Consider the following 21,020-nt stretch of genomic DNA (forward strand, 5'->3'; position numbering starts at 1 on the left):
CTAGGGCACCGGTGTGATGACCCCAAGCTTTCACCGTGCTTTTTAAGCACACCGTAGAACTTGGCATTCGCAAGTGATGATAAGTTTTCTCAGGACACTCGTTGGCCAGGAAAGCGAATTCAAATATCCATGGACGAATTGACTGCTGACGAGCGCATACATCCGAGCGACGCAGTTTTCGTGTCCAATGCGTGAGTTGGGGTCGGCTGACGTCATTTTGGCCTTTGTAGGCATTGTAAAGAGAATATTTGGAACCAAGCACACTGACATTGAGGAGCACAAAACGGGCCCAGCTACAGAAAATAAATATTACTCGTAAGAAATAAATACGTCTGTAACTTGTTAATTACAAAGACGAACACACCTCTGAGCATCTAAGTTTAATAGTATGTGATGATGCATTGTTATAGAGCAGGACATCTCATATACGTCACTTTAGCAAACGCCAGTTTTTCACTTGAAAAACAAACCAAAAAACACTGTGATCAAATGCAAGTTATGGCAACGAAAGCAAGTTATATCAAAATCTTCAGAACTCCCAATTCGTAAAATTGGCGATCAGTAAAAAAAGTTAAAGATCGCAGGAACTTCCTCGCTAAAAAATGCTGTGATTATTCGGTGACCCAGGGCTGAGACAATTCCCCCTAGGCCCTGAACGAGCCGTATACCTTTCGTTATGATTTTCAAAAATTAAAACTTTCAAAGGAAGCTAGATAAATGCGAAAATTTTATCCTAAAAGCTATGTGGAGCGCAAGTTCGTCTGCTCCTTTTTGCAGGGGTTGTGGTGACGTCAGAACGCCAAGATCTGAGTGGCTCCGATTGAAGGATAGTGGGTAGACCTAAAAGCAAGCTGCCTTGACGCCTACCCACTATTCTTTATTCAGAACCAATCAGAGCTCGGCGTTCTGACGTCACCACAACCCCTACAAAAAGAAGCAGACGAACTTGCGCTGCGCATATCATAAAATCGTTGATTAGTATGCTTGGGAGTTGTGTGAATATTTATACAGCGTGTAGTTGGTCAGCCAATTCAAAGTTGCGACGAGTCACTCGCTGTAGATGAGCAATTTAGCCAATGCAGTATAACCGCTAGCCTGGGGTCTATAGGTCTTTAACCTGCACCACGCAGTAGTGATACACAACCGCAGGCCGGTACGATGCTCATCCATATCAAAACGGGAAGGGGTGGGGATTGAACCCAGCTTCCCTGATTGATTAGTACAAAACGTAAACATCGCAGGAGCTTCCTCGCTAAAAGTTTGTGATCATGCGGTTAACTGGGGCAAAAATAAATTTTCCAAGGCCCAACATGCGACGCATAGATTTCGCATCGATTCTCAGACACTCCAACGTTCAAATAAAGTTAAGAGAATGCGAAAATCGCATGCTAAATGTCTTATCGATCCTCAAACACATCCGGAAACCCGAGCACCGCTAAGGCGATATTACTGATGCTGTCGCACAGGTGCTAATATCCAGAGCGATCTGGCACAGAAAGGGTATAAAGTATCATTCTTTCAGATCTTCACGTTATACCTACGTCAGAAAGCACGAAGAAGCCCTAAATCATCGGCAAGCTGCGGCACATCACGACTCCGCGTACCGAACATACTCGCATCCACCAGCTCTGGGCGCTGCCATCTTACCGATGACATCACGGCTCTTGCGAGGTCACGTGACGAGTCGTCACTCGGTTGCTACGGAAACCGAGCCAGCTCAGCTCGTTGCTATTAGCATCTTCGATCAACTCGCACCGGAATCGCCCTGAAACCAGCACAGTGCACAGCGCTCCTCGGTCGTGCAGCGCAATGTCGGTGCAACATCGAGGACAAACTGCGCCGCGCCGGTGGAACGCGGCGAGCTCCACCTTGCGTCACTACGCGCTTTGTTCGTTTTTTCTTGCGTAGGTCAGCGCACGGTGCCCGTCTGCTGTCAATGTCTTCTATTTTTTTACTCGCGGATTTGACGGTCCCACAGAAATAAACATCGTGGACGTGATTGTCGATGGGGTCACGAAGCGGGTGACAATTCCGCATGTATATGTTGGCCATCATTATTGGTTCAAGAAAATGAAACACCAGATAATAGCCGTACCTCGCTGTCATCAAAACGCTTCGCGCCGCTTTCCACGAAGTCCGTGCTTTTCGGGCGCTCCTTGCCACCGCAGCAATCGCCAGTAATCGCGGCGATGGTGATAAGCTCGTCGTCTCGCCGTCAGAAGACCCGAGGAAATCATCTAGTGCAGCTGCGAGGCGTGTTCGTTTTTACAAGATCGCCATCTCGTTAGTCTGCGCGTCTGCTACTCCCGCCATCTTCTCGATTCCCGCTCCTGGCCGCAATGCCTCATGGGACTGCCCCCCCGGCGCACCGCCGATTTTCTTGGTGCGCGTTGGGGCAACGAAAAGCCGCACCGGGAGGGTGCGCTTCGTTGATCGAGGACGTCCGGTGCGCACCGGTGCACTTGATCGAAGATGAAGGGGCGCAACCCAGTGCCCCGGTGCGCACCGGTGCGGATGATCGAGGATGCTATATGGTACCGCGTGTGACCAATCGCGGTGAGAGGCGGCACAGGGAAAAGCGTGGCGCTACTCTGGCAGCTACGCTGCCATATCGAGTGGCTCTAGCTGGCACCACTGTGTTGCTCGCACGCGCTTCGGAGGAGCTCGCTATGACTTTGTTTTTTACATTCTCGCTGGAATTTGAGCACCGAGAGAGCTTGGATGATTGACACCTCGCTCGGCTTGACGTCAGCGTCGCGAGAGTCCAATTAGCGCGTTCCGGAACTTTCGGACACAAAGTTGTGCTCGACGAGTTTAGCTACCCTACAGGCCGATTTCATGAATGAAGTGAATACCAGAACAAATGTGAACATGAAAGGGTATCAACACGGAGGATTCTTTTTGACGGAGCACACAGCGGAACCAGCAAGACTGCCTCCTCGATTCAAGCATTCACACGAATGGTGAGGAGCCGAGGTGAATGTTAGCGTTAGACGCAGTTAGAGGTCGCGTCCTTGAGAACAGGGCTAAAGCCCCTCCATCCTGGGAAAAGTGGCGCCGTTCATTGTTGTAGAAATGCTCGAGGCACGTGCCGCGCTCCACTTCTGGGAAATTCATGGCGTCTGAAATCTAGCTCAGTGCTGCGCTGTGCCGCCATCATCTTCCCTAGAGCTGCACGTTGCACGTGCCTCGTGCAACGACGCACCTTGCGCTACTTTTGAAACATGAAGGGGCTTTAAACAGGGCTCGGTCAGTTCCTCCTACGTAAGTTCCACTATGCCTGTCAGCTTGTCTCCAAGAGACGTCCAAGCACGGCGCACCCCCTTACAACATGCACGAGCGCCTAGGTAGCGCCGCCAAATTTCTCTTTGTTTTCAATTTTTTTCTACCGTGTAGTATTTACATTATTATTATAGGAGATGCACCATATCTGTTTTTAACAACACGTGGACACTTACGGATGTGACCACCTTGATTCGAAAAAGTGTCGGCGAAACTAAATGCCGAAACCAAAGCAGGCACGGTAAGGCGGCGTTTGTAGTGTTTGAAATCAGAACGCGGCGAAAGCTTGGCCGTCTGCTTTGGCGGCAGTTAAAAGAAAAGGGAGGGGGAACTTTGGGGTTACCGTGAGACGCGTGAATGAATGGATGGGTGAATGCGGCTGAACCCTTTGAATCGGGCGGCGCCTTGCGCCACCTGGCCAGTGTTCCCTTTTCTTTCCTCTTTTTCCCAACATTTATTTAACATCGAGTGATATGTCGAGATTTATACTTAAAAAGCTATACACGCACCCTATGACGGAGGCTCTTCTATGCAACCGGGTGATAATCATTCTTCCCTCGACCTATACCCACGTCAGATGATCTCATCTTGGTTATCTCCATCTTCACAATGTCTATTTTTCCCTCACGATGTCTAAATCCCTGTGCGTTTGTTTAATTAGTCGCCTTCTCAGCTGCTACAGGATGAAGCCCCTTACAGTAAATTATCAAGTACTCAGCCATCTCCTCCTCCTCTTCACCAGCTCCACACACCGTATCTACTTTCTGATATCTAGATCTATACGTCAAAGTCCGCGACGCTTTCGTCCGCTCCTCGAACAACAAGGAGCTCCCAACAGAATTGTTGAAGATGGGCCTCCTTAGTAATGTCCTTCTTAAACCATCTCTACGTTTCCAATGCCTATTTAGCGTTCACGCCTGCTTCTCATAAAACCCTCCCTTATCGCCCTGTACACCTTAGTTCGGTGTTTTCAGAGTGGTTTATATTTCATTACCGGTGCACTTCTGTAGGTAGCCCTTGCCATTTACACAATTTGCATCTTCATGGAGGTATTCTATACTATCGTTAACCCATACTCCTAGATACTTGTATTCATTGACTGGTTCAACCTCTAATGACCCGTTCCACGCTTGCAGCCAAGTAGGACCGACTGAGACACGACCGGTTTTTAAGCTTCTTGCGACGGCTTAGAACCGGATGCGCTGCTGCGGGACCTGGTCATAACCCGTTAGCTGCGCCATTTCGAGTGAAGAGAAATGGTTGGCGTCGACTCGTGTGCAGACGACTGATAAAAGAAAAGAAGAAAAAAATATTTCGCTGAAAACCTCCAGCTGGCATCCAGCTCTAGACTGCTTGTCAAGGACGTTTAAATACCTTGCTGTCGGTATGGTCGGTGCATCATCAACGCGTCTCCTGCGGAGTAGATGGTTGGCTTCACATGCGACAAGTTTGTGCTGAACGCCCGCTTTTCTCGAAGCGATGGTAAACCCAGTTTGGTAAACCACGGTGCCTAGGAAGGGAAAAGTACCTAGGTACTGTAATAAACGGCTGGATATAGAACAACAATAATTATTTTTGATTGGGGTGTAAGATGCGCCATATATCGGTGAAACAAGCCAGTCATATTGTTTATTCTCTTTTTCCGCTGGTTGTTATCGATCTAGCATGGTATTTTAATTCAAAATATAGTAATGTTACAGTGTTCCAGAGGGTGTAGAGGCAAGAGCGGCGCCCGCTTACAATGAAGCGCGTGAAGACGGTCGATGTAGATACCGGGAGTGGCGCTGGAGTTCTGTGCCCTAGGAGAATTAATGGCACGTGTGCGATGAACGAAGAAGACGACGAGGGTGACGCGGTACCACTGATCCGCGGTACGCTTCTCCGAAATGTAGCACCGTAGAACTTCTTCCGCAGCTATTAGCGGCGAGATGTTTTAGTGGCGCCCTCCTGTGGTTACCTTTCGGGACGTCATTACCTTGCGAACAACAAGTTCGATGGTATTTGTAAGAAGCATGGTGGAAGCTTGAAATCATTGCGCTCTTAAAGCAACACTAACAACACCGTCGAAATTGAAGTTCTTCCATTCCTTTTATTTCCGTCGATGAGAAATTCTTTGCCGACGTCATAGTCAGCATTCGGCCAATCGTGGAAGGTCGACCACAGCGACGCTTTCGATCGCGCACGTCGCCAATAGGGAGTATTCACTGGCGGCCATATCCGTGTGCGCTGCTGCTGAGCGCGTGCTGACTGCCAGCTTCCGCAGTCCTCTTGGAGCGTGAATTTAGCACCATCAAGGTTGCCGGTCGTAGCAGGCTATTAATGTGAGCTCGTTCTGAGCATGCGCTCTAAACATCGCCCTCAAATATGGCGTCCAATGAATACCTCCTATTAAGCCTGCAGCCCAAGTGATAGCGTTGCTGAACGATGTGTCAGTACTGGGGGGGGGGGGGGGGGGGAGTCGATATTAATTAAATAATTTCCCTCAAAACACGGGAATATTTCAAGTAGAGGATAGCACACACTCTAGAGGCATTAGTCCAAAGGCAGAACTACAATTTACTATACTTCGTTTCACCTTATGTTGTACCGGAGCGAAGGCTAGAAGCGCGAGCTCATAGCGTTGGCAGCTGCTCTCAATTCACGAGTGTGTGCCGCCGAGATGTGCCCCAGAGCAAAGAGCTTGCGCTTGTAGCCTTTCCTGCGGTACATCATAAGGTGAAACACAGTATACAGAACAACATTAGCAGTTGTTTCGCACCGCGAAAAGCTCCAGTCAAACCACAGTAGTGAGCGCCTAACAGCGCTGATGATGGGGCTGACGGGGGCGCGCTCGTAGGGCACAGAACAGCAGCGCCATGGTGTCGTCTACACGCAAAATCTTCACAAAGCGGCCGCCGCTCTTGCCACTACAACCCCCTCTAGAACACTAGTAATGTTGTACTTGAAGACCAATTTATGCGGAGGGCAAGTTCGTCTGCTTCTTGCGCAGGGGGTAGCGGTGACGTCAGAACGCTGAGCCCTGATTGGCTGATCGCGACCCCCTATCTGAGCGTCGTCTGCTCCTTTGCAACGTCGTCTGCTCGCAACGTTGTCTGCGTCTGTCTTACCTTTCCTGCGACTTTCGGAAGCGCAGAGGCCAGATTCACGAAACGATCTTACGCCAAAAATGTGCGTAAGACAAAACTTAAGAACAAACTCGGATTCACGAAACGAAATTATTGTAAGTTTTGCGCAGGTTACGACGGAATCCTACGGCACCTCCGAAGCTGTCTTACGTACTTCTTACGATCAAATCAGCATGGCCGACAACGCCGCGGTCGCGACGACCCACGGACGTTTATTTTTCTACCTGCGCTTCTGACGAGTCCCGACTTCAAGCAGCAAAAAAAAGTAAAAAGTACTTGAAACAGACCACGACGAACAAGAACGCTGGATCCACAAACGTCTGGTAAAAGCTCCAACGGCCACGATTTCACCGAACGCGACCAAACGAGCTGGGCAGTTAGGGCTAGCAGGCACTCCGCGACTCGGCGACCGTCTGCCCACGACCGGCTGGCGTGCTGAATGGAATATGCCCGCGCGACCCTTGTGAACCCTTCCCGTATTATGCTTTGATCGCTGACCTCAATTTTAGATTAAGAGGTCAATTCCTTCCTCTTGTTATCTCCTTGCTTCTCGAGGCGACGGTGAATCTCCGACAGACGCAGGAAAGGTAAAGCAGCCATCGCTTTGACTAGCAGATCGTAAAGCAGACGACGTTAACTGCGCCAACCCGCCGACGCCGTTAAAGAGTGAGGGTACTCGCCGCACACGATTGGAGGGAAAAAGTAGTTGGGAGAGAACTTGCGGGCACTAACACGCTCACTCTCGGTTCTAAGCAAACAAACCTCGGCGCCCCGGGACACCTCGCCAGTGAGTCCTTTGACTTCCCTCCTTGATGCGCGTCTGCTAGTTGTTAGACAAAAACAACGTACCGCTCGAGTTATTTCGTCTGCCCTCTCTTAAAGGCGAAGTCGAGTTCGCTCCGAAAGTCGCAGGAAAGGTAAGACAGACGCAGACGACGTTGCGAGCAGACGACGTTGCAAAGGAGCAGACGACGCTGAGATAGGGGGTCGCGATCAGCCAATCAGGGCTCGGCGTTCTGACGTCACCGCTACTTCCTTTCTCATGCGCAGAAGACGAAAATGAGCCCACTTGCGAGGCGTATTTGGTTCAGATGGTACGAAGAAATTTTAGCTACTATGCTAGAGTTTGTCGACGAATATTCGAAAATGTAAGAAACATTTTTTTCGATATGTTTCGCCATAAACAACGCATAACTTTCCCGTGTGCCTTCCAGTCTGGCAACGCCGGTGCTGTAGTCTCATTTGTGTTCCTTGCGACGCACGTTTCAGCGATTCCTGCTGATCTTAACTGTTTGCATGCCCAACCGATCCACCGGTGACGAGAAGCTAAGCTTCTCGTCACCGTTGAATTGGCCACCGGGGATATGTAGAAACCTCGATGCTGTCGGCATACTGTCGGCGCACTGCGAACAAAAAAACAGTACAATGTCCCAGCTGTTCACCCGGAACGAAGACTTTATCGAGGATAACCCCCTTTCTCCGCAAAGTAATCGCTGCTCACGAGTTGGCGTGCATAGTGTAGCAAATTAAACGTGTTAGTATAAATATATACCAAGACTCGTTCGCAATACATTTTTTTACTCACCATAAAAAAAACTTCTAAGGCTTATGTACCGTCATATGTCTTGGATCCCGGACTGCTGAAGAGTGATGAGTTCGCGGAATGCTGCCGTCGGTTAGTTTAGTAGTCCCTCTGAACTACCGCTTTGCTTGACGTGCTAATAGGTTGATCATGCGTCATTAATGTAACAGCCGGATCGAAATGAATGTTCAGCAGAACCAAGCAGAACTATTAGCCCTCATTAAGCGACGTCGCGGCCATTTTGCTTCTAGGTACCGCTCCTCCCTCGGCGCCCCAGCTCTCCCAGTCACGTGACCTAGAATTCCCCCTCTAGGGACACTAGTTAACTTTAACCCACGGTTCGCGTTCGAGAAAACGGGCCCAGTAGGTGATTCCCAGCGACGATAAAGAAGTCCGTTGCGCAATTCCAGCGTGTCCCACTGCGCCCAATTGCTTAAGACGTCTGGAGAAAGATGAGATATCTCGGTACGTGCCGGTCGGCGACCGCTTCTCTTCCATTGGACACATAGGCCGAGAGCAGGGTCGCGCAACTGGGCCTCTTGGATCTCTTCAGGTGACCACATGTTGTTATAGATGGCTACCTGGCAGAACATGTCTGTCCGGGTCGAATTACGGCGGATCATGCTCAAGCATTGTCGACAAGAGCCCCCACTGCATGGTCGTCTGGAGAGGGCGTCAGCGTTGCTGTGATGTGATCCGGCCCGATGCTTGATCTTGTGGTGTATTTACAAGAAAAACGGGTTACAGAAATCAGCCCGGTTAGAACACGGCTGCATGCTGTCGCTCGGGTAGGCAGTCAGTCAGTTCACGCGATAGTCTCGCGCGCACGCTGCACGTCAAGGCACGAGCCCTGCCACAGATATAACATTTCCCCCGGCGTAATTGAAGAAACCAAAGGAAAACACACACTGCACACAAAGCCGAAAACGTTATGCGTCGTATCTGTCTGGAGGACGACGATGTCTTGTGGGGTTGCGCTGTTGCACAGCGGGATTGTCGGTTGCCCTCTGTGGGGTGGTTGCAAACTCACTGACCACAGGCTCGTCGACGCAGTTCTCTGGATCCCTCAGGTCGGGCAGGAATCCGTCTGATGTGGCTTGCATCGAGTTTTCACGATGATGAAGCATCTGGTCTTGGTGACGGCGCCATATATATATGCCCCGAGCAGTCGTGACTCGAACCTGGAACGACACTGGGCCAGATTGCTTCAGAATTGTGCCGGGAATCCACTTCTGGGAGCCTCTATAGTTCCTCACGAGAACATTGTCGTTCACACTAAAAATCCTTGTTCGCGCCTTTCGCTGCGAGGTCTGGACGAACTGTTGATGTCCTACTCTTCCCCCAACGGAAGGCTTAATGGCATCGAGTCTTGTGCGAAGTCTTCTGCCTAAGAACAAACTGGCAGGTGTTTCTTTTGTCGTCGTGTGAGGGGTATTCCGGTACGTCAGAAGAAACGTTTGTACCGTCAACTCCAGGGAGTCTTGCGGTCGTCCTTTTCGGAGAGCAGACTTCAATGTCTGGACAAACCTCTCCGCGAGGACATTAGTACTCGGGTGATAGGCCGCGCTCAAGATGTGACGGCCTCCTAGATTCTTAATAAAAGACTTGAATTCTGTTGAGACGAACTGAGGACCGTTGTCCGTAACAATGGCCTCAGGTACACCAAAACGACAAAACAAGTCCTGAAGACGTTGGATCGTGTGCTGTGATGTCGTCTTCTCCATCACATAGACCTCGGGCCACTTTGAGTGTGCATCTACGGCGACCAAAAACATCTTCCCCTTGACTGGACCCGCGAAATCCAAATGCACCCTTTGCCAGGGCGATGTCGGCCATGCCCAAGGGTGGAGGGGCGCAGGGACTGGCTCGTTCCGCTGTTGATAGCATTCTTGACATGCTTTCACTTGCTCTTCCAGGTCATTGTCAATTGAAGGCCACCAGATGTAGCTCCTGGCTAATTCCTTGCTTCTGACAATACCTGGATGACCCAGATGTATCTCTTCAAGCAGGAGATTGCGCAGTTTTGGTGGTACGACTACCCGCATGCCATACATCAGACACCCTTGATGCACAGTGAGCTCCAGACGTCTGTCAAAGAAAGGCTTCATTTCCTTGTCAGTGATGGACGATGGCCAGCCCACGTGTGTCAAGTCGAGTACTTTGCTTAACAAAGGGTCGTGGCGTGTGGCACGAGCAATGTCACGGCTGGTGACAGGTAGCGTATCTAGACGCAGAGAATAGAAAGTTTCGTTTCCTTCGGTAGATTCATCTGCCACAATGTCAAGTGGCAATCTTGACAAGCAGTCTGCTTCAGTGTTGTCACTTGATTTCTTGAACTGGAGCGAGTAGCTGTACGTAGACAGCGTCACTGCCTAGCGCTGCATCCGTGCAGCAGCCATTGCTGGAATATCTGTTTTCGGGCCGAAAATGGTTTGCAAAGGCTTATGGTCTGTAATCAAGGTGAAGAAACGGCCGTAAATATACACGTGGAATTTTTTAACTCCAAAGATCAGGGCCAGTGCTTCTTTCTCAATCTGACTGTAGTTCTTTTCAGCCTCCGATAAGGTACGAGACGCGTAAGCCACAGGTTGAACTTTTCTGTCCGGAGAAACTTGAGAAAGAACGGCGCCTATGCCGTATTGCGATGCGTCACAGGCGAGCTGCAGGGGTCTTTTGGGATCATAATGAACTAAGATCGGTGGGGAAGTCATCGCAGCTTTGATTTTCTGAAAAGCGGACTGGCAAACTTCGTCCCACGTCCATTCTTCTCCTTGTCTCAGCATCTTGTACAAGGGGTGTGCCAGCGTAGAAAGTTGCGGAACGAACTTTCCGTAGTAGTTCACCATCCCAAGGAACGACTGCAGTTGCTGCTTGTTTTTCGGAGCAGGAGCATTCAGTAGTGCAGACACTTTCTCAGGGGATGCGCAAACACCTTCAGCGTTGATGACGTGGCCGAGATAACGTAGTTCGTGCTGAAGAAACAAGCACTTGTCACGCCGCACTCGCACACCACGTTCTTGTAATCTCGACAAGACGGCTTCGAGATTGCTGAGGTGTTCTTGCTTCGACTTTCCGGTGATCAGGATGTCATCGAGATAGCAGCTGACACCCTTCAGGCCCTTCAGCATATTATCCATTATCCTCTGGAAGATGCCTGGTGCTGATGAGATGCCAAAAGCAAGACGGTTCATGGCGTACAGCCCTTTGTGCGTGTTCAGCGTTAGCAACTTTTTTGAGTTGTCCGCCATAACCACCTGTTGGTAAGCCCTGCTGAGGTCGATCTTTGAGAATTCTTGTCCGCCAGCTAAAGCCGCCAACAGCTCATCAATACGTGGTATGGGGTACCTGTCCACCTCCAGGCAGGGATTGAGCGTAGCCTTGAAATCTCCGCAGAGGCGTATACTGCCATCCTTTTTTACTACAGGTACAAGGGGTGTCGCATACTCGCTGGTAGCCACGGGCGTGATGACTCCCAACTTTTCCATTTTTGCCAATTCTGTTTCGACTGCTGCTTGCAGTGCGAATGGAATGCTTCTAGCCTTCAGAAACTTCGGCTGTGAACCTTCACGAAGAAAAAGTTCGGCTTGTTCTCCAGAAATGGTGCCAAGCTCATCTTTGAACAGGTCGCTGTGGTTCTCCAACAAGGCGTCCAACTTTTGTTTGAGACTCTCCGACGTGTCGAGCCTGTTGACAGCGACCAGGTTCTTCCAGTCTAGCCGAATTTCTCGCAGCCATTCTCTGCCAAGCAATGCCGGTCCCTTGGTTTCCACGACGTACAGTGGAAGCTCCTTACTTTGGTCGTTGTGCTGCACAAAGACCAAGGCCCGACCCTTCGGCTTCACAAAGTCTCCTGTATACGTGCGAAGTGTCAGCGTTGTAGGTTGTAGCTGCTTTCTTGGGAACAGCTTCCGAAATTCAGCCAAGGAGACAACGGACACAGCTGCGCCTGTGTCAAGTTCCATTGTAAGCTTCACACCGTCAACGTTTATGGGTACGGTGATCGGTTCCAAGCCCGCAGCCTTGACCGCTTGCAGAGATACCGCGTCGTGAACGGACGTCAGCGTTTTCACCTGCCTTTGTCGTTTCGATTTTGTCGGCTTCTTGTTACCCGAACGGCAGGCGCGCTGAATGTGCCCTTTCCGGTTGCACTTGAAACATGTGTCACCGACGTGGGGGCACGCATCACTGCGGTGGTTGGTCGAGCCACAACGGAAACAACTTGACTGCTCTGGTACTTGCTTGTCGATCCGCGCTTTGTGGTCGACCCGAACCTTGTGGACGTCAGGGACCGATGCACCGCTGGTGTGCGTTAACGCTGCACTTTTAGTTGCTATTTCCATCGCAAGAGCCCTTTCTACGGCTTTCTGGAAAGTCAGCTTTTTGTCTTCTGTGAAGAGGACGCGCTGCACATCTTCTCGGCGGAGGCCGCACACAAAACGGTCGCGTAGCGCCTCATCAAGAAAGCCTCCAAAATCGCAGCTCTGTGCTAGATCTCGAAGTACCGCTACAAATTCGGCGATGGACTCACTTTCTTCTTACGAACGCTTGTAGAACTTCGCCCTTTCCGCTATGACGGATGGCTGCGGCGCAAGATGATCGCCCAGAAGCTTGAGTAACGCGGTAAACGACTTTTCGGACGGTGACTGCGGGGCCGTAAGCGACTTCAACAAAGCGTACGTCTTCGGACCGATGAGACTCAAGAAGGCATGGACCTTCTTACCTTCGGGAACCTCGTTTACCAGGAGGTATGACGCCAGTCTTTCTTCATAGGAGCGCCAGTCGCTCGTCGTATCGTCGAAAGACTCGATGTGCCCGATGCGACTCATGGTCTTCGCTGAGGGGTTGCCGCTTGATGGCCGCTCCAGGATTCCGAGGCTGGACAATCCTTGGCTCCAGTCAAGCCCCCAGCAGTCAGACGATGATCCAACGCGTGGACCCGAACATCCTCGTCGCCAATAAATGTGGTGTATTTACAAGAAAAACGGGTTACAGAAATCAGCCCGGTTAGAACACGGCTGCATGCTGTCGCTCGGGTAGGCAGTCAGTCAGTTCACGCGATAGTCTCGCGCGCACGCTGCACGTCAAGGCACGAGCCCTGCCACAGATATAACAGATCTCAAAGTTGTATTGCTGGAGTTGTCCTAGCCAGCGAGCCACTTGTCCTTCTGGCGCCTTGAAACTAAGCAACCATGTCAAAGCTGCGTGGTCTGTACGAATAATGAATTTCCTGCCGCACAAGTAGTGATTGAAGTGAGAGAGCGCCTTGAATATAGCAAGAAGTTCACGTCTTGTGGTGCAATAGTTACGCTCTGGTTTTGTGAACGCTTTGCTATAATACCCGATGATTCGCTCGTGGCCCTCTTGTTGTTGGGACAGAATGCCACCGACTGCAGTGTTGCTTGCATTTGTATCAAGAATAAATAAGGCGTTATCTCTTGGGTAAGCCAGTGCAGGGGGCGAGGTTAATGCCTGCTTGAGTGCCTCGAAGGAGTCTTGACATTCGGTGGACCAGTTAAACACCTTGGACTTCTCAGTTAGAGCATAAAGCGGTTTAGCGACTCGTGAGAAACCAGGAACAAATCGCCGGTAGTAAGTCGACAAGCCAAGGGAACTCAGAACGTCCGCACCTGATGTCGGGGTCGGCCAATCGGTTATGCCTCACAACTTCGTTGGGTCAGGAGAAACTCCATTGGCTGAAATAACATGGCTTGGGTACCGAGTTTCCCTGGCAAATAGAGTGCACTTTTTAGGAGTTGGTTTCAGGTTTGCATCCTGAAGTCACTGAATAACCTGCTCAAGATTTGTCAAGTGTTCGGCGAACGTTTTCCCAAGGACCACGATATCGTCTAAATAAACAAGGCACGCAGACCAGGTCAGTCCCTGAAGAACCTTCTCCGTCAGACGTTGGAACGTTGCTGGCGCATTACACAACCCGACTGGCATGACTGTAAACTGGTAGAGTGCACAGCCTGTGCTGAAGGCTGTTTTTTCACGGTCAGGTGAATCTACTGGAACCTGCCAGTAGCCGCTCTTCAGGTTGAGAGTCGAGAACCAGGTGGAACCCGCGAGTGCGTCTAAGATGTCATCCGTCCGTGGTAGTGAAAAGGCATCCTTTTTTGTAACGTCCATTCAGCTTTCTATAATCCACGCAAAAGAGAGTCGATCCATCCTTTTTTTTTTTTTTACCAGGGTGATCGGCGAAGACCATGGGTCCATAGGCTGGCTCAGTGACACCTTGTTTGAGCATTTCTTGAATAAGGTCATTTACGTGCGAGCGCTTAGCCAGCGGCACCCTGCGAGGTGGCTGTCGAATGGGCGCAGCATCACCCGTTATGATGCGGTGAGCGGTCAGATTTGTTTTTCCCAAATCGGTATTGCTACCGCTGAATGCCGCCGAAAAACGAGATAGAAAGCTTCTTAGAAGGACAGCGTCATCTTCTTGAAGTCGAGAAGCAGTAGTCTCGTATAGCGGAATAAGATGAGCGCCGAGGTCAACTGAACACGAGCCTAGCGAAGTAGCAGGTGTAGTTTCCTTGCAAAAAGCAACTGTTGGTTGAGCATCTTCACTTGCAACAAGATAGTCTGTTCTGCTGTGGCCTTCTTTTTGGTAACTCGAGCAAGTCATTGTCAGAAGGTTGCTGTCTGACGCATGGTTGTCCACCGTGAGGCCTTGCGAGCGGCTTCCATTTGTAATGCACACCTGTGAGCGGCCCGAAATGTGCGAGGGTGGAAAAGACGCACAGCCTCTTGGATATCTTCAGATGCAATAGCATCAATGAACGCCGCAGAGCTGACAGCATCCACGGTGTCTTCGGAAGACCCGAGAAACGACAAGCGCGCAAGACGCTCGATGTCGTCAGCGAGCTGGGACAACGTCTAACCCGATGCGTGTTGTCGATGACATAGCTCAGCATGGTGAAGGTGACGTTCGGGCCCATCGCCGAAACGTTCTTCTAACGCCTGGACCAGCAAGGTGTACGAACCACGGGATTCTGGCGGCATGTGGTGGAGCACTTGCAACGCTGGACCGCTGAGGTTGACTGCAAGTACTCGTGCCTGCTGCTCTTCGGTCCAGCGATTGGCTTTAGCGATAATCTCGCACTGTTTTACGTAGGCAGACCATGTGCCTGTGCCGTCAAACTGCGACGGCCGCCGCTTAAGGCGTGGAGTAGATACAGGTATAGTCGACGCGACATTTGTCGTCACTGATATTGGCGGAAGATAACTCGGATTTGCCTGTGAAAGTCCTGGCTGGACCAGCGTTTGCAGGCCATCAAGAAATGCGACCGATAATCGTTCGACTAAATTCGACAGTACCTCCAAAGGGCCGCGCCTCTGTGCCTGAGCTCCTGGGCAGTCCATTGGTGGTGGGCATCCAGCAGGGCTTCAATGGCCGATGAAGTGCCAGTTCGAATGTTAGGGTCAATGGAGTCGGGAACCGGCCGGGGCGCGATGACTTCTCCGGTTCGCGGGATCTCATCCTCAGGCTGTCGAGGAAGGTCCATGCGTGCCGGCAGAAGGCGTCTTGACTGAAGATCCCACTTCTGACACCAGTGTAACGCTTTGGTTTAAGCGCGTCCTTTGCCCCAATCTATTCCCTGCTTGTCCCCGACGTGACGTCTTCCTCTTCCTACAACCATCACAATAAGTTAATTAACGTTTGATAACATTCTTCACCGATTGATTGACTATGTCTTTTAATTATTGCATAGTTAAAACGATAGCTACAGGCTTGTGAGCCTCTAACGAAATCGCTTTGCCAACCCTGCAGCGTGGAACAAAGCCAGTATCAAAGTACAAATTTTGCGCAGCTATGGGCACTCTCGATCGGGTCGATGAGCCAGCTGGGCTCCGCTTCTGCGCGAATCGGGCACTGCTAGCACCAGAGGCACGTTTGCTGGCATTTGTGTCAGCGGGAGCACGCGCTGAGCGCTGAACGTGCGCGGGCGAGCAGCAGAAAGGAAGAAATTAAGAGCAGACGAGGAACGTCACTGCCAGGAGCCTGTGTTCTCGCCCCACCGTAAAGCCCCTCGATCTTACGTGTCATACAAGTAGCGTCAAATGCGCGAGCGCACAAAGCCCATGTCTCGAGCGGCCCATGGAAGCAAATGGCGGTGCAGCACTGAATGAGCGGCCCTTGGAAGCGATTGGCGGCGGAGCACGCGCTCGCGGCACGTGTCTCGCGCGTTTCCACCACAATGGTTGGCGGAACTTGTAAAAAAGGCCTTTATCAAGGGGCTTTAGGCCCCACGGATGAGTGCCGCCATTTATACTCTGTTTCACATTACGATGTACCGCAGCAAAGGCTACAAACGCGAGCTCCTTGTTTTAGGGTATGTCTCGACGGCACAAGCTCCCGTACGTTAAGAGCAGCTCCCAACGTTATGAGCTCGCAGTTCTAGCCTTCTGCGCGGTACAGCATAAGGTGAAACGGAGTATAGTGGTTGAACTAATGGCTTGTTCAAGATGGCCGCCGTGGGACTTAAATTTTCGCAAATCCTTTTAAAGGGGCGGTGCAACGATATTCAACTGGAATGTTTTTCACTTCACACGAACTTACTGGCACTAGTGGGACTCAAGGATACTCGCACCCAACGCCGCTGGCCAAGAAACTCCCTTGTTACGGTGTAATTTCAAGGACAAAAGCGATCATTTTCATTCAATCTCTCCTTTGCTAAATTTGATGACGTAACGTGGGGATCGCAGTACACCCCAATGACGATATTTGAATGTGGTTCATAGATTGGACCCGAGCACTGCGTGAGCACTCGATTTAGGCCCGTGATAATGACTAGCTCGTGTCCCGTCGCTGCAACGACGACAGTAGCCGAGTAATAACAATGTCTGGAACTCAGCGCGTGTCCTGTACTTTGCCAACCCCAGCGCGCGGCTATGATCAACATTGGCGGCATATAATCGGCTCCAGGTCACGTGGCCGCTTGTTCTCGCTGCGAGTTGAGGGGGTGAACGCTGCTCGTTTTTCTTTACTTTTTTTCTGGGGCTCCTATTGCGTGGGGTAAAAAAACGAGCGCTTGTTTCATAGGTCATTAACGTCAGGGATCCGTTCTAAGCGGTATTTGCGCAAAGAACAAAAATTGTTGCATCGCCCCTTTAATTAGTTTGGACTATTACAGCCATTGCCGTTAATGTCGGAATATACCATTTTCTAAATCCGCAAAACGCCCCAGCCCGCACTCGGGGAATCATGGGAACGCTGCTCCTTCCGCTCCTGGTGAACGGTAATTTCGGCCAATTTCATGCTTACACAGTTGTGAGTGTAACTCAGAGTCACCCTGAATAAGCGCCGTGCACAGCCAAAGGACCTCTCATATCACTTCTGAAATTTCTCGTCAATGTCAGCGTTTTTGATAGCGTGCATGTGATCCACCTTTCAGCCTTGCTCAACTGCAGAAATCTCTCGATCAAAATTTGCCAAGAGTAATCATGATGTCATTTGAGGCGAATCAAACTAAATTGTTCGCATTAAATACAAGAAAGAATAAAACTTGAAGGGCGGACAAAACAACACACTTGTCCGACCTCCATGTTTTATACCTTCTTTGTTTTAGCTTTAAAAGCGTTCAACTATAGAGGTTATACTTGTTAGTGAGCGCGTTGGTAATGATGTAGGTTTAGAAAGAGTTATTTATATACGTAAAGATAGGGGACGGGACAACAGATCCTTCAACCTTCAACAAAAGTTTAAAGTTGAACGATGTGTTGTCCCGTCGGGTGTAGCCCGAAACAACCCATTACCGTTTCAACCCGTCCCATTTCGACCCATTCCGGAATCGACCTTCCCGTTTGAACCCTTCCCGTTTCGTCCCATTCCCGAAACGCCCTTCTCATTTGGACCCGTCCTGTTTCGTCCCATTCCCGAAACGCCCCTCTCACTTGAACCCGTCCTGTTTCAACTGATACCCTAAAGACCCTTTGCGTTTGAACCCGTCCATTTTCAAGCCATTTCTATAAAACCCTGCGCATGCCAACCTCTTCGCGAAAGGCTAATCGTTCAAATCCTGGTCAGCGCACCTTTTCGGCTTAAGAATACATGTTCTGAAATATTTCTGGATGCCGATGTGTTTTTAAAATATGCACCTTTCAGGTAAGCTTCGATGTAATATATTATTCTTACTTCAACCACTTTTTTTTTTTTTTTTTTTTATTTCAAGATGATCCCCATAACGTGCAACCGCGAAATGGTCTAAGTACACTCGGCGACACCGTTGCTACAAAAACGACCTTGTCGATTCTTTTAGAATTTTACTTCGGAAGGATATTAGCAGGTACCAAATCTTAGGGCTTAGGGTAGTGGCTCAGATAAGCACTTCCAAAGAGAGCAATAGTGTTTATGGAAGCTTTTTTAATTATATGAGATAAACAGCAACGCCGCCGATCGCTTGTTCGCGGTAACATTTTCACGCTATGCACAATAATGAAGTCTTACGTACACAATCACTTTGGGTAAGCTAAAATTAGCGTCGCCGTCGCGACGCTATTTTCAGGTTACCCAGAGCGCTTGCGTACTTTATCCTAAAACCAGTGTGTCGAACCGAAAAAAATACGGGTTCGGTTACGGTTCAGGTTCAGGTAAATTTATTTTGTTCCGGTTCAGTTCCGGTTCGATTAATTCGATCCGCGAACCGGTTCGGGGCGCTGAACCGGTTCGTGAACCGGTTCGGAAATTATAAATGACAAATTGCAACATCAAAATAAATTACAAATAAAACATCTGAAATCAGCACATACGAAACGGGATACATCGTAGTGTAAGGCTCAGGGATTTCTACCAGGAATGGTTTCTTTATGTGCACTCCATGGTTACCTTACCGACGTTTACGCATTCGGACTTCACCTAATTGGGTCCGACGCAGTAGCTGTAAAATCCGCGACCTCCTTACAAACCCACTTACAAGTAGAACTCGCTAACTATGCCGCCACCTCGGCGTGTAAGCAATTGAAGGAACAGTGGGGAGAAAATACAGCTTTCTTTATTTGAACTAGCCTTCGGTAACTCAAATTAGACGCTTAAAGAAGTTTTCATTAAACAAGATACGGAATATGAAAAACACTTTACCGAACGCAACGCCAGAAGGACGTAATAGGATAAATATTAAAATAGAAGAGTGGCCGTCAGTTGACGGCACTTAAAAAACAAATGGCATTGATAGCACATTCATTGTCAACAGCGCGTGGCCGAACCGTTTTGACATGAGCCGGTAGTAGCCGTTATTTTTTTTCCGGTTCAGTTCCGGTTCGGGTTCATCGCGATAACAATATAACGGTTCGGGTTCGGGTTCAGTTCCGGAAAAAATACCGGTTCGGTTCCGGTTTTCGGTTCGGTTTGGTTCCGGTTCGACACCCTGCCTAAAACCTTATATTTTTTATCGTGATATTTTGCAGAGCGAGAAATCAGACAGGGGGACAGGCATAGGATCGCGACTTTATTTGCTTTTACACTTTTAAACATTGAACACTCGCGCACACAGAAAAACATCACAGACCGGAAAATGCCTTCGCTTTGTTGAGAAACTCAAAGATGGAAATCGTGCCATTAGAAAGGCGACACTCGATCTCAGAAAGTTTGCGGTCCTTGCTGACCCACTTGTGCCCCCTGGCCCGCACAGCAGCACCATTCGCAAGCTGCTGCAAGGATATCCTAGTCAAAGCCTCATCCCGTTTAATTAAATTGATAAAACTGTAAATGTTCGGGAGGCCCTCCCTGACACCGCGTTTATTTTACGGTGCCAGGACTCCATGTGGTTGTTTGTCCGTGGCCCTCGGTTTCCGTGGTGATTCCATTGCTGAATCGAAAAATGACCATTCATCCAGGTGCCATCAAAATAGTCAAGCACAGTGATGACGCCTGAGACACCGAGGGATGTGCCTTCTTGTCGCAAAAACAGCCATGCACGCTGGACGTCAGAAACTGGAACGAACGACAGCGCCACCATCTTTCTAATAAGGGACCTAATAGTGTCATCCTGCCCGTACGCAGTTTGGAGGCCGGCTCTTTGTACTGCAGCCCACACTCTTTTTGTGAAATGGAAATGGCACCCACGATGGATTGCGGTTGGGAATAAAGTCAACAAGCCTGCGATGAGCGCCTGCTTGAAGTCTGTTAGAAAAGTGCCCGCACCTGCGAATATATTCCTCAAGTTTTGAAATGCTCGAACATACGTCTCACGAGATCTACCAGACAACAGAAAGTACACTGCGGGTGAGTGTTTGCCATCCGACATGACATGAATGGTCAGGAGTTGATCAAAAATCTGAGGCACAACAAAAAATGTACCATCAACAAAGAGCATCTTCGCGGATGACAAGCGCAGCAAACTCTCCCGTGATGCAAAGGCTAAGATACGAGAACCACCGACACTAGTGTCATCGATTACAAGGGGGGGATGGCCGTCTTCTGTCTGTTGGTACAACGGGCTCAGCTGAATGTCGTCCGCAGTTGCAGGAAGTTCCGGCTGATGACAGCGTCGCTCCCTGTACATGGCGTTCTTCAGGCTTGCGAAAGTTGGGATTTCAGCTACAACATCGGCCGCGCTCTAAAAATAAATACAGTTCCGACTTTAGCCAACAAACTTGATTACAGATGAAAACATACAGTCCCCTTTTCTTTTCCTTTTAGCTGCACCAAATTTTCAAAGAAACAGAAGGTGAGATAGGGTAGTTTGAGCCCTTGGGCCAAGTTGGCGGCCATTGTGGCCGCTTGAACTAAGGCGCAATGGTGAAATTAGGTAGTTACTTAACTAAAAAGGTGTAGGTAACTTTAGCATCTTAGGGCTAGGGGCATAGGGTATATAAAAGATTGAATCTCGACCTCAATGTGGCTTAGCCGCACCGTGAAATTTTGATTAAAAACGTATTAGTGGGCATTACGGGGCGAGAAAGTTTACCCTTGAACAAGGCTGACATATCTTGCCCCATAGCGCCCACTGTGAATTTTAATTCAAAATGGTACTTCACATCTATAGTCCGTTGCAACCTAAGAACGAAGGGCGAGGGTAAGACGGGCCGGAGAG

The 21,020-nt window shown here is 49.7% G+C and overlaps 1 protein-coding gene across 1 annotated transcript; it reads left to right on the forward strand.

Moving 5' to 3' along the window:
• The first annotated feature begins 19,848 nt into the window (after positions 1 to 19,848).
• Positions 19,849 to 20,213, forward strand: LOC120850499. The gene is made up of 2 exons (XM_042288227.1): positions 19,849 to 19,986; positions 20,115 to 20,213. The coding sequence occupies exons 1-2, from the start codon at positions 19,849 to 19,851 to the stop codon at positions 20,211 to 20,213; spliced, it is 237 nt and encodes a 78-aa protein (XP_042144161.1).
• The last annotated feature ends 807 nt before the right edge of the window (positions 20,214 to 21,020 follow it).

This window comes from Ixodes scapularis, unplaced genomic scaffold, assembly GCF_016920785.2.
Source record: "Ixodes scapularis isolate PalLabHiFi unplaced genomic scaffold, ASM1692078v2 ptg001274l_1___fragment_3__unscaffolded, whole genome shotgun sequence".
Classification (NCBI taxonomy): domain Eukaryota; kingdom Metazoa; phylum Arthropoda; class Arachnida; order Ixodida; family Ixodidae; genus Ixodes; species Ixodes scapularis.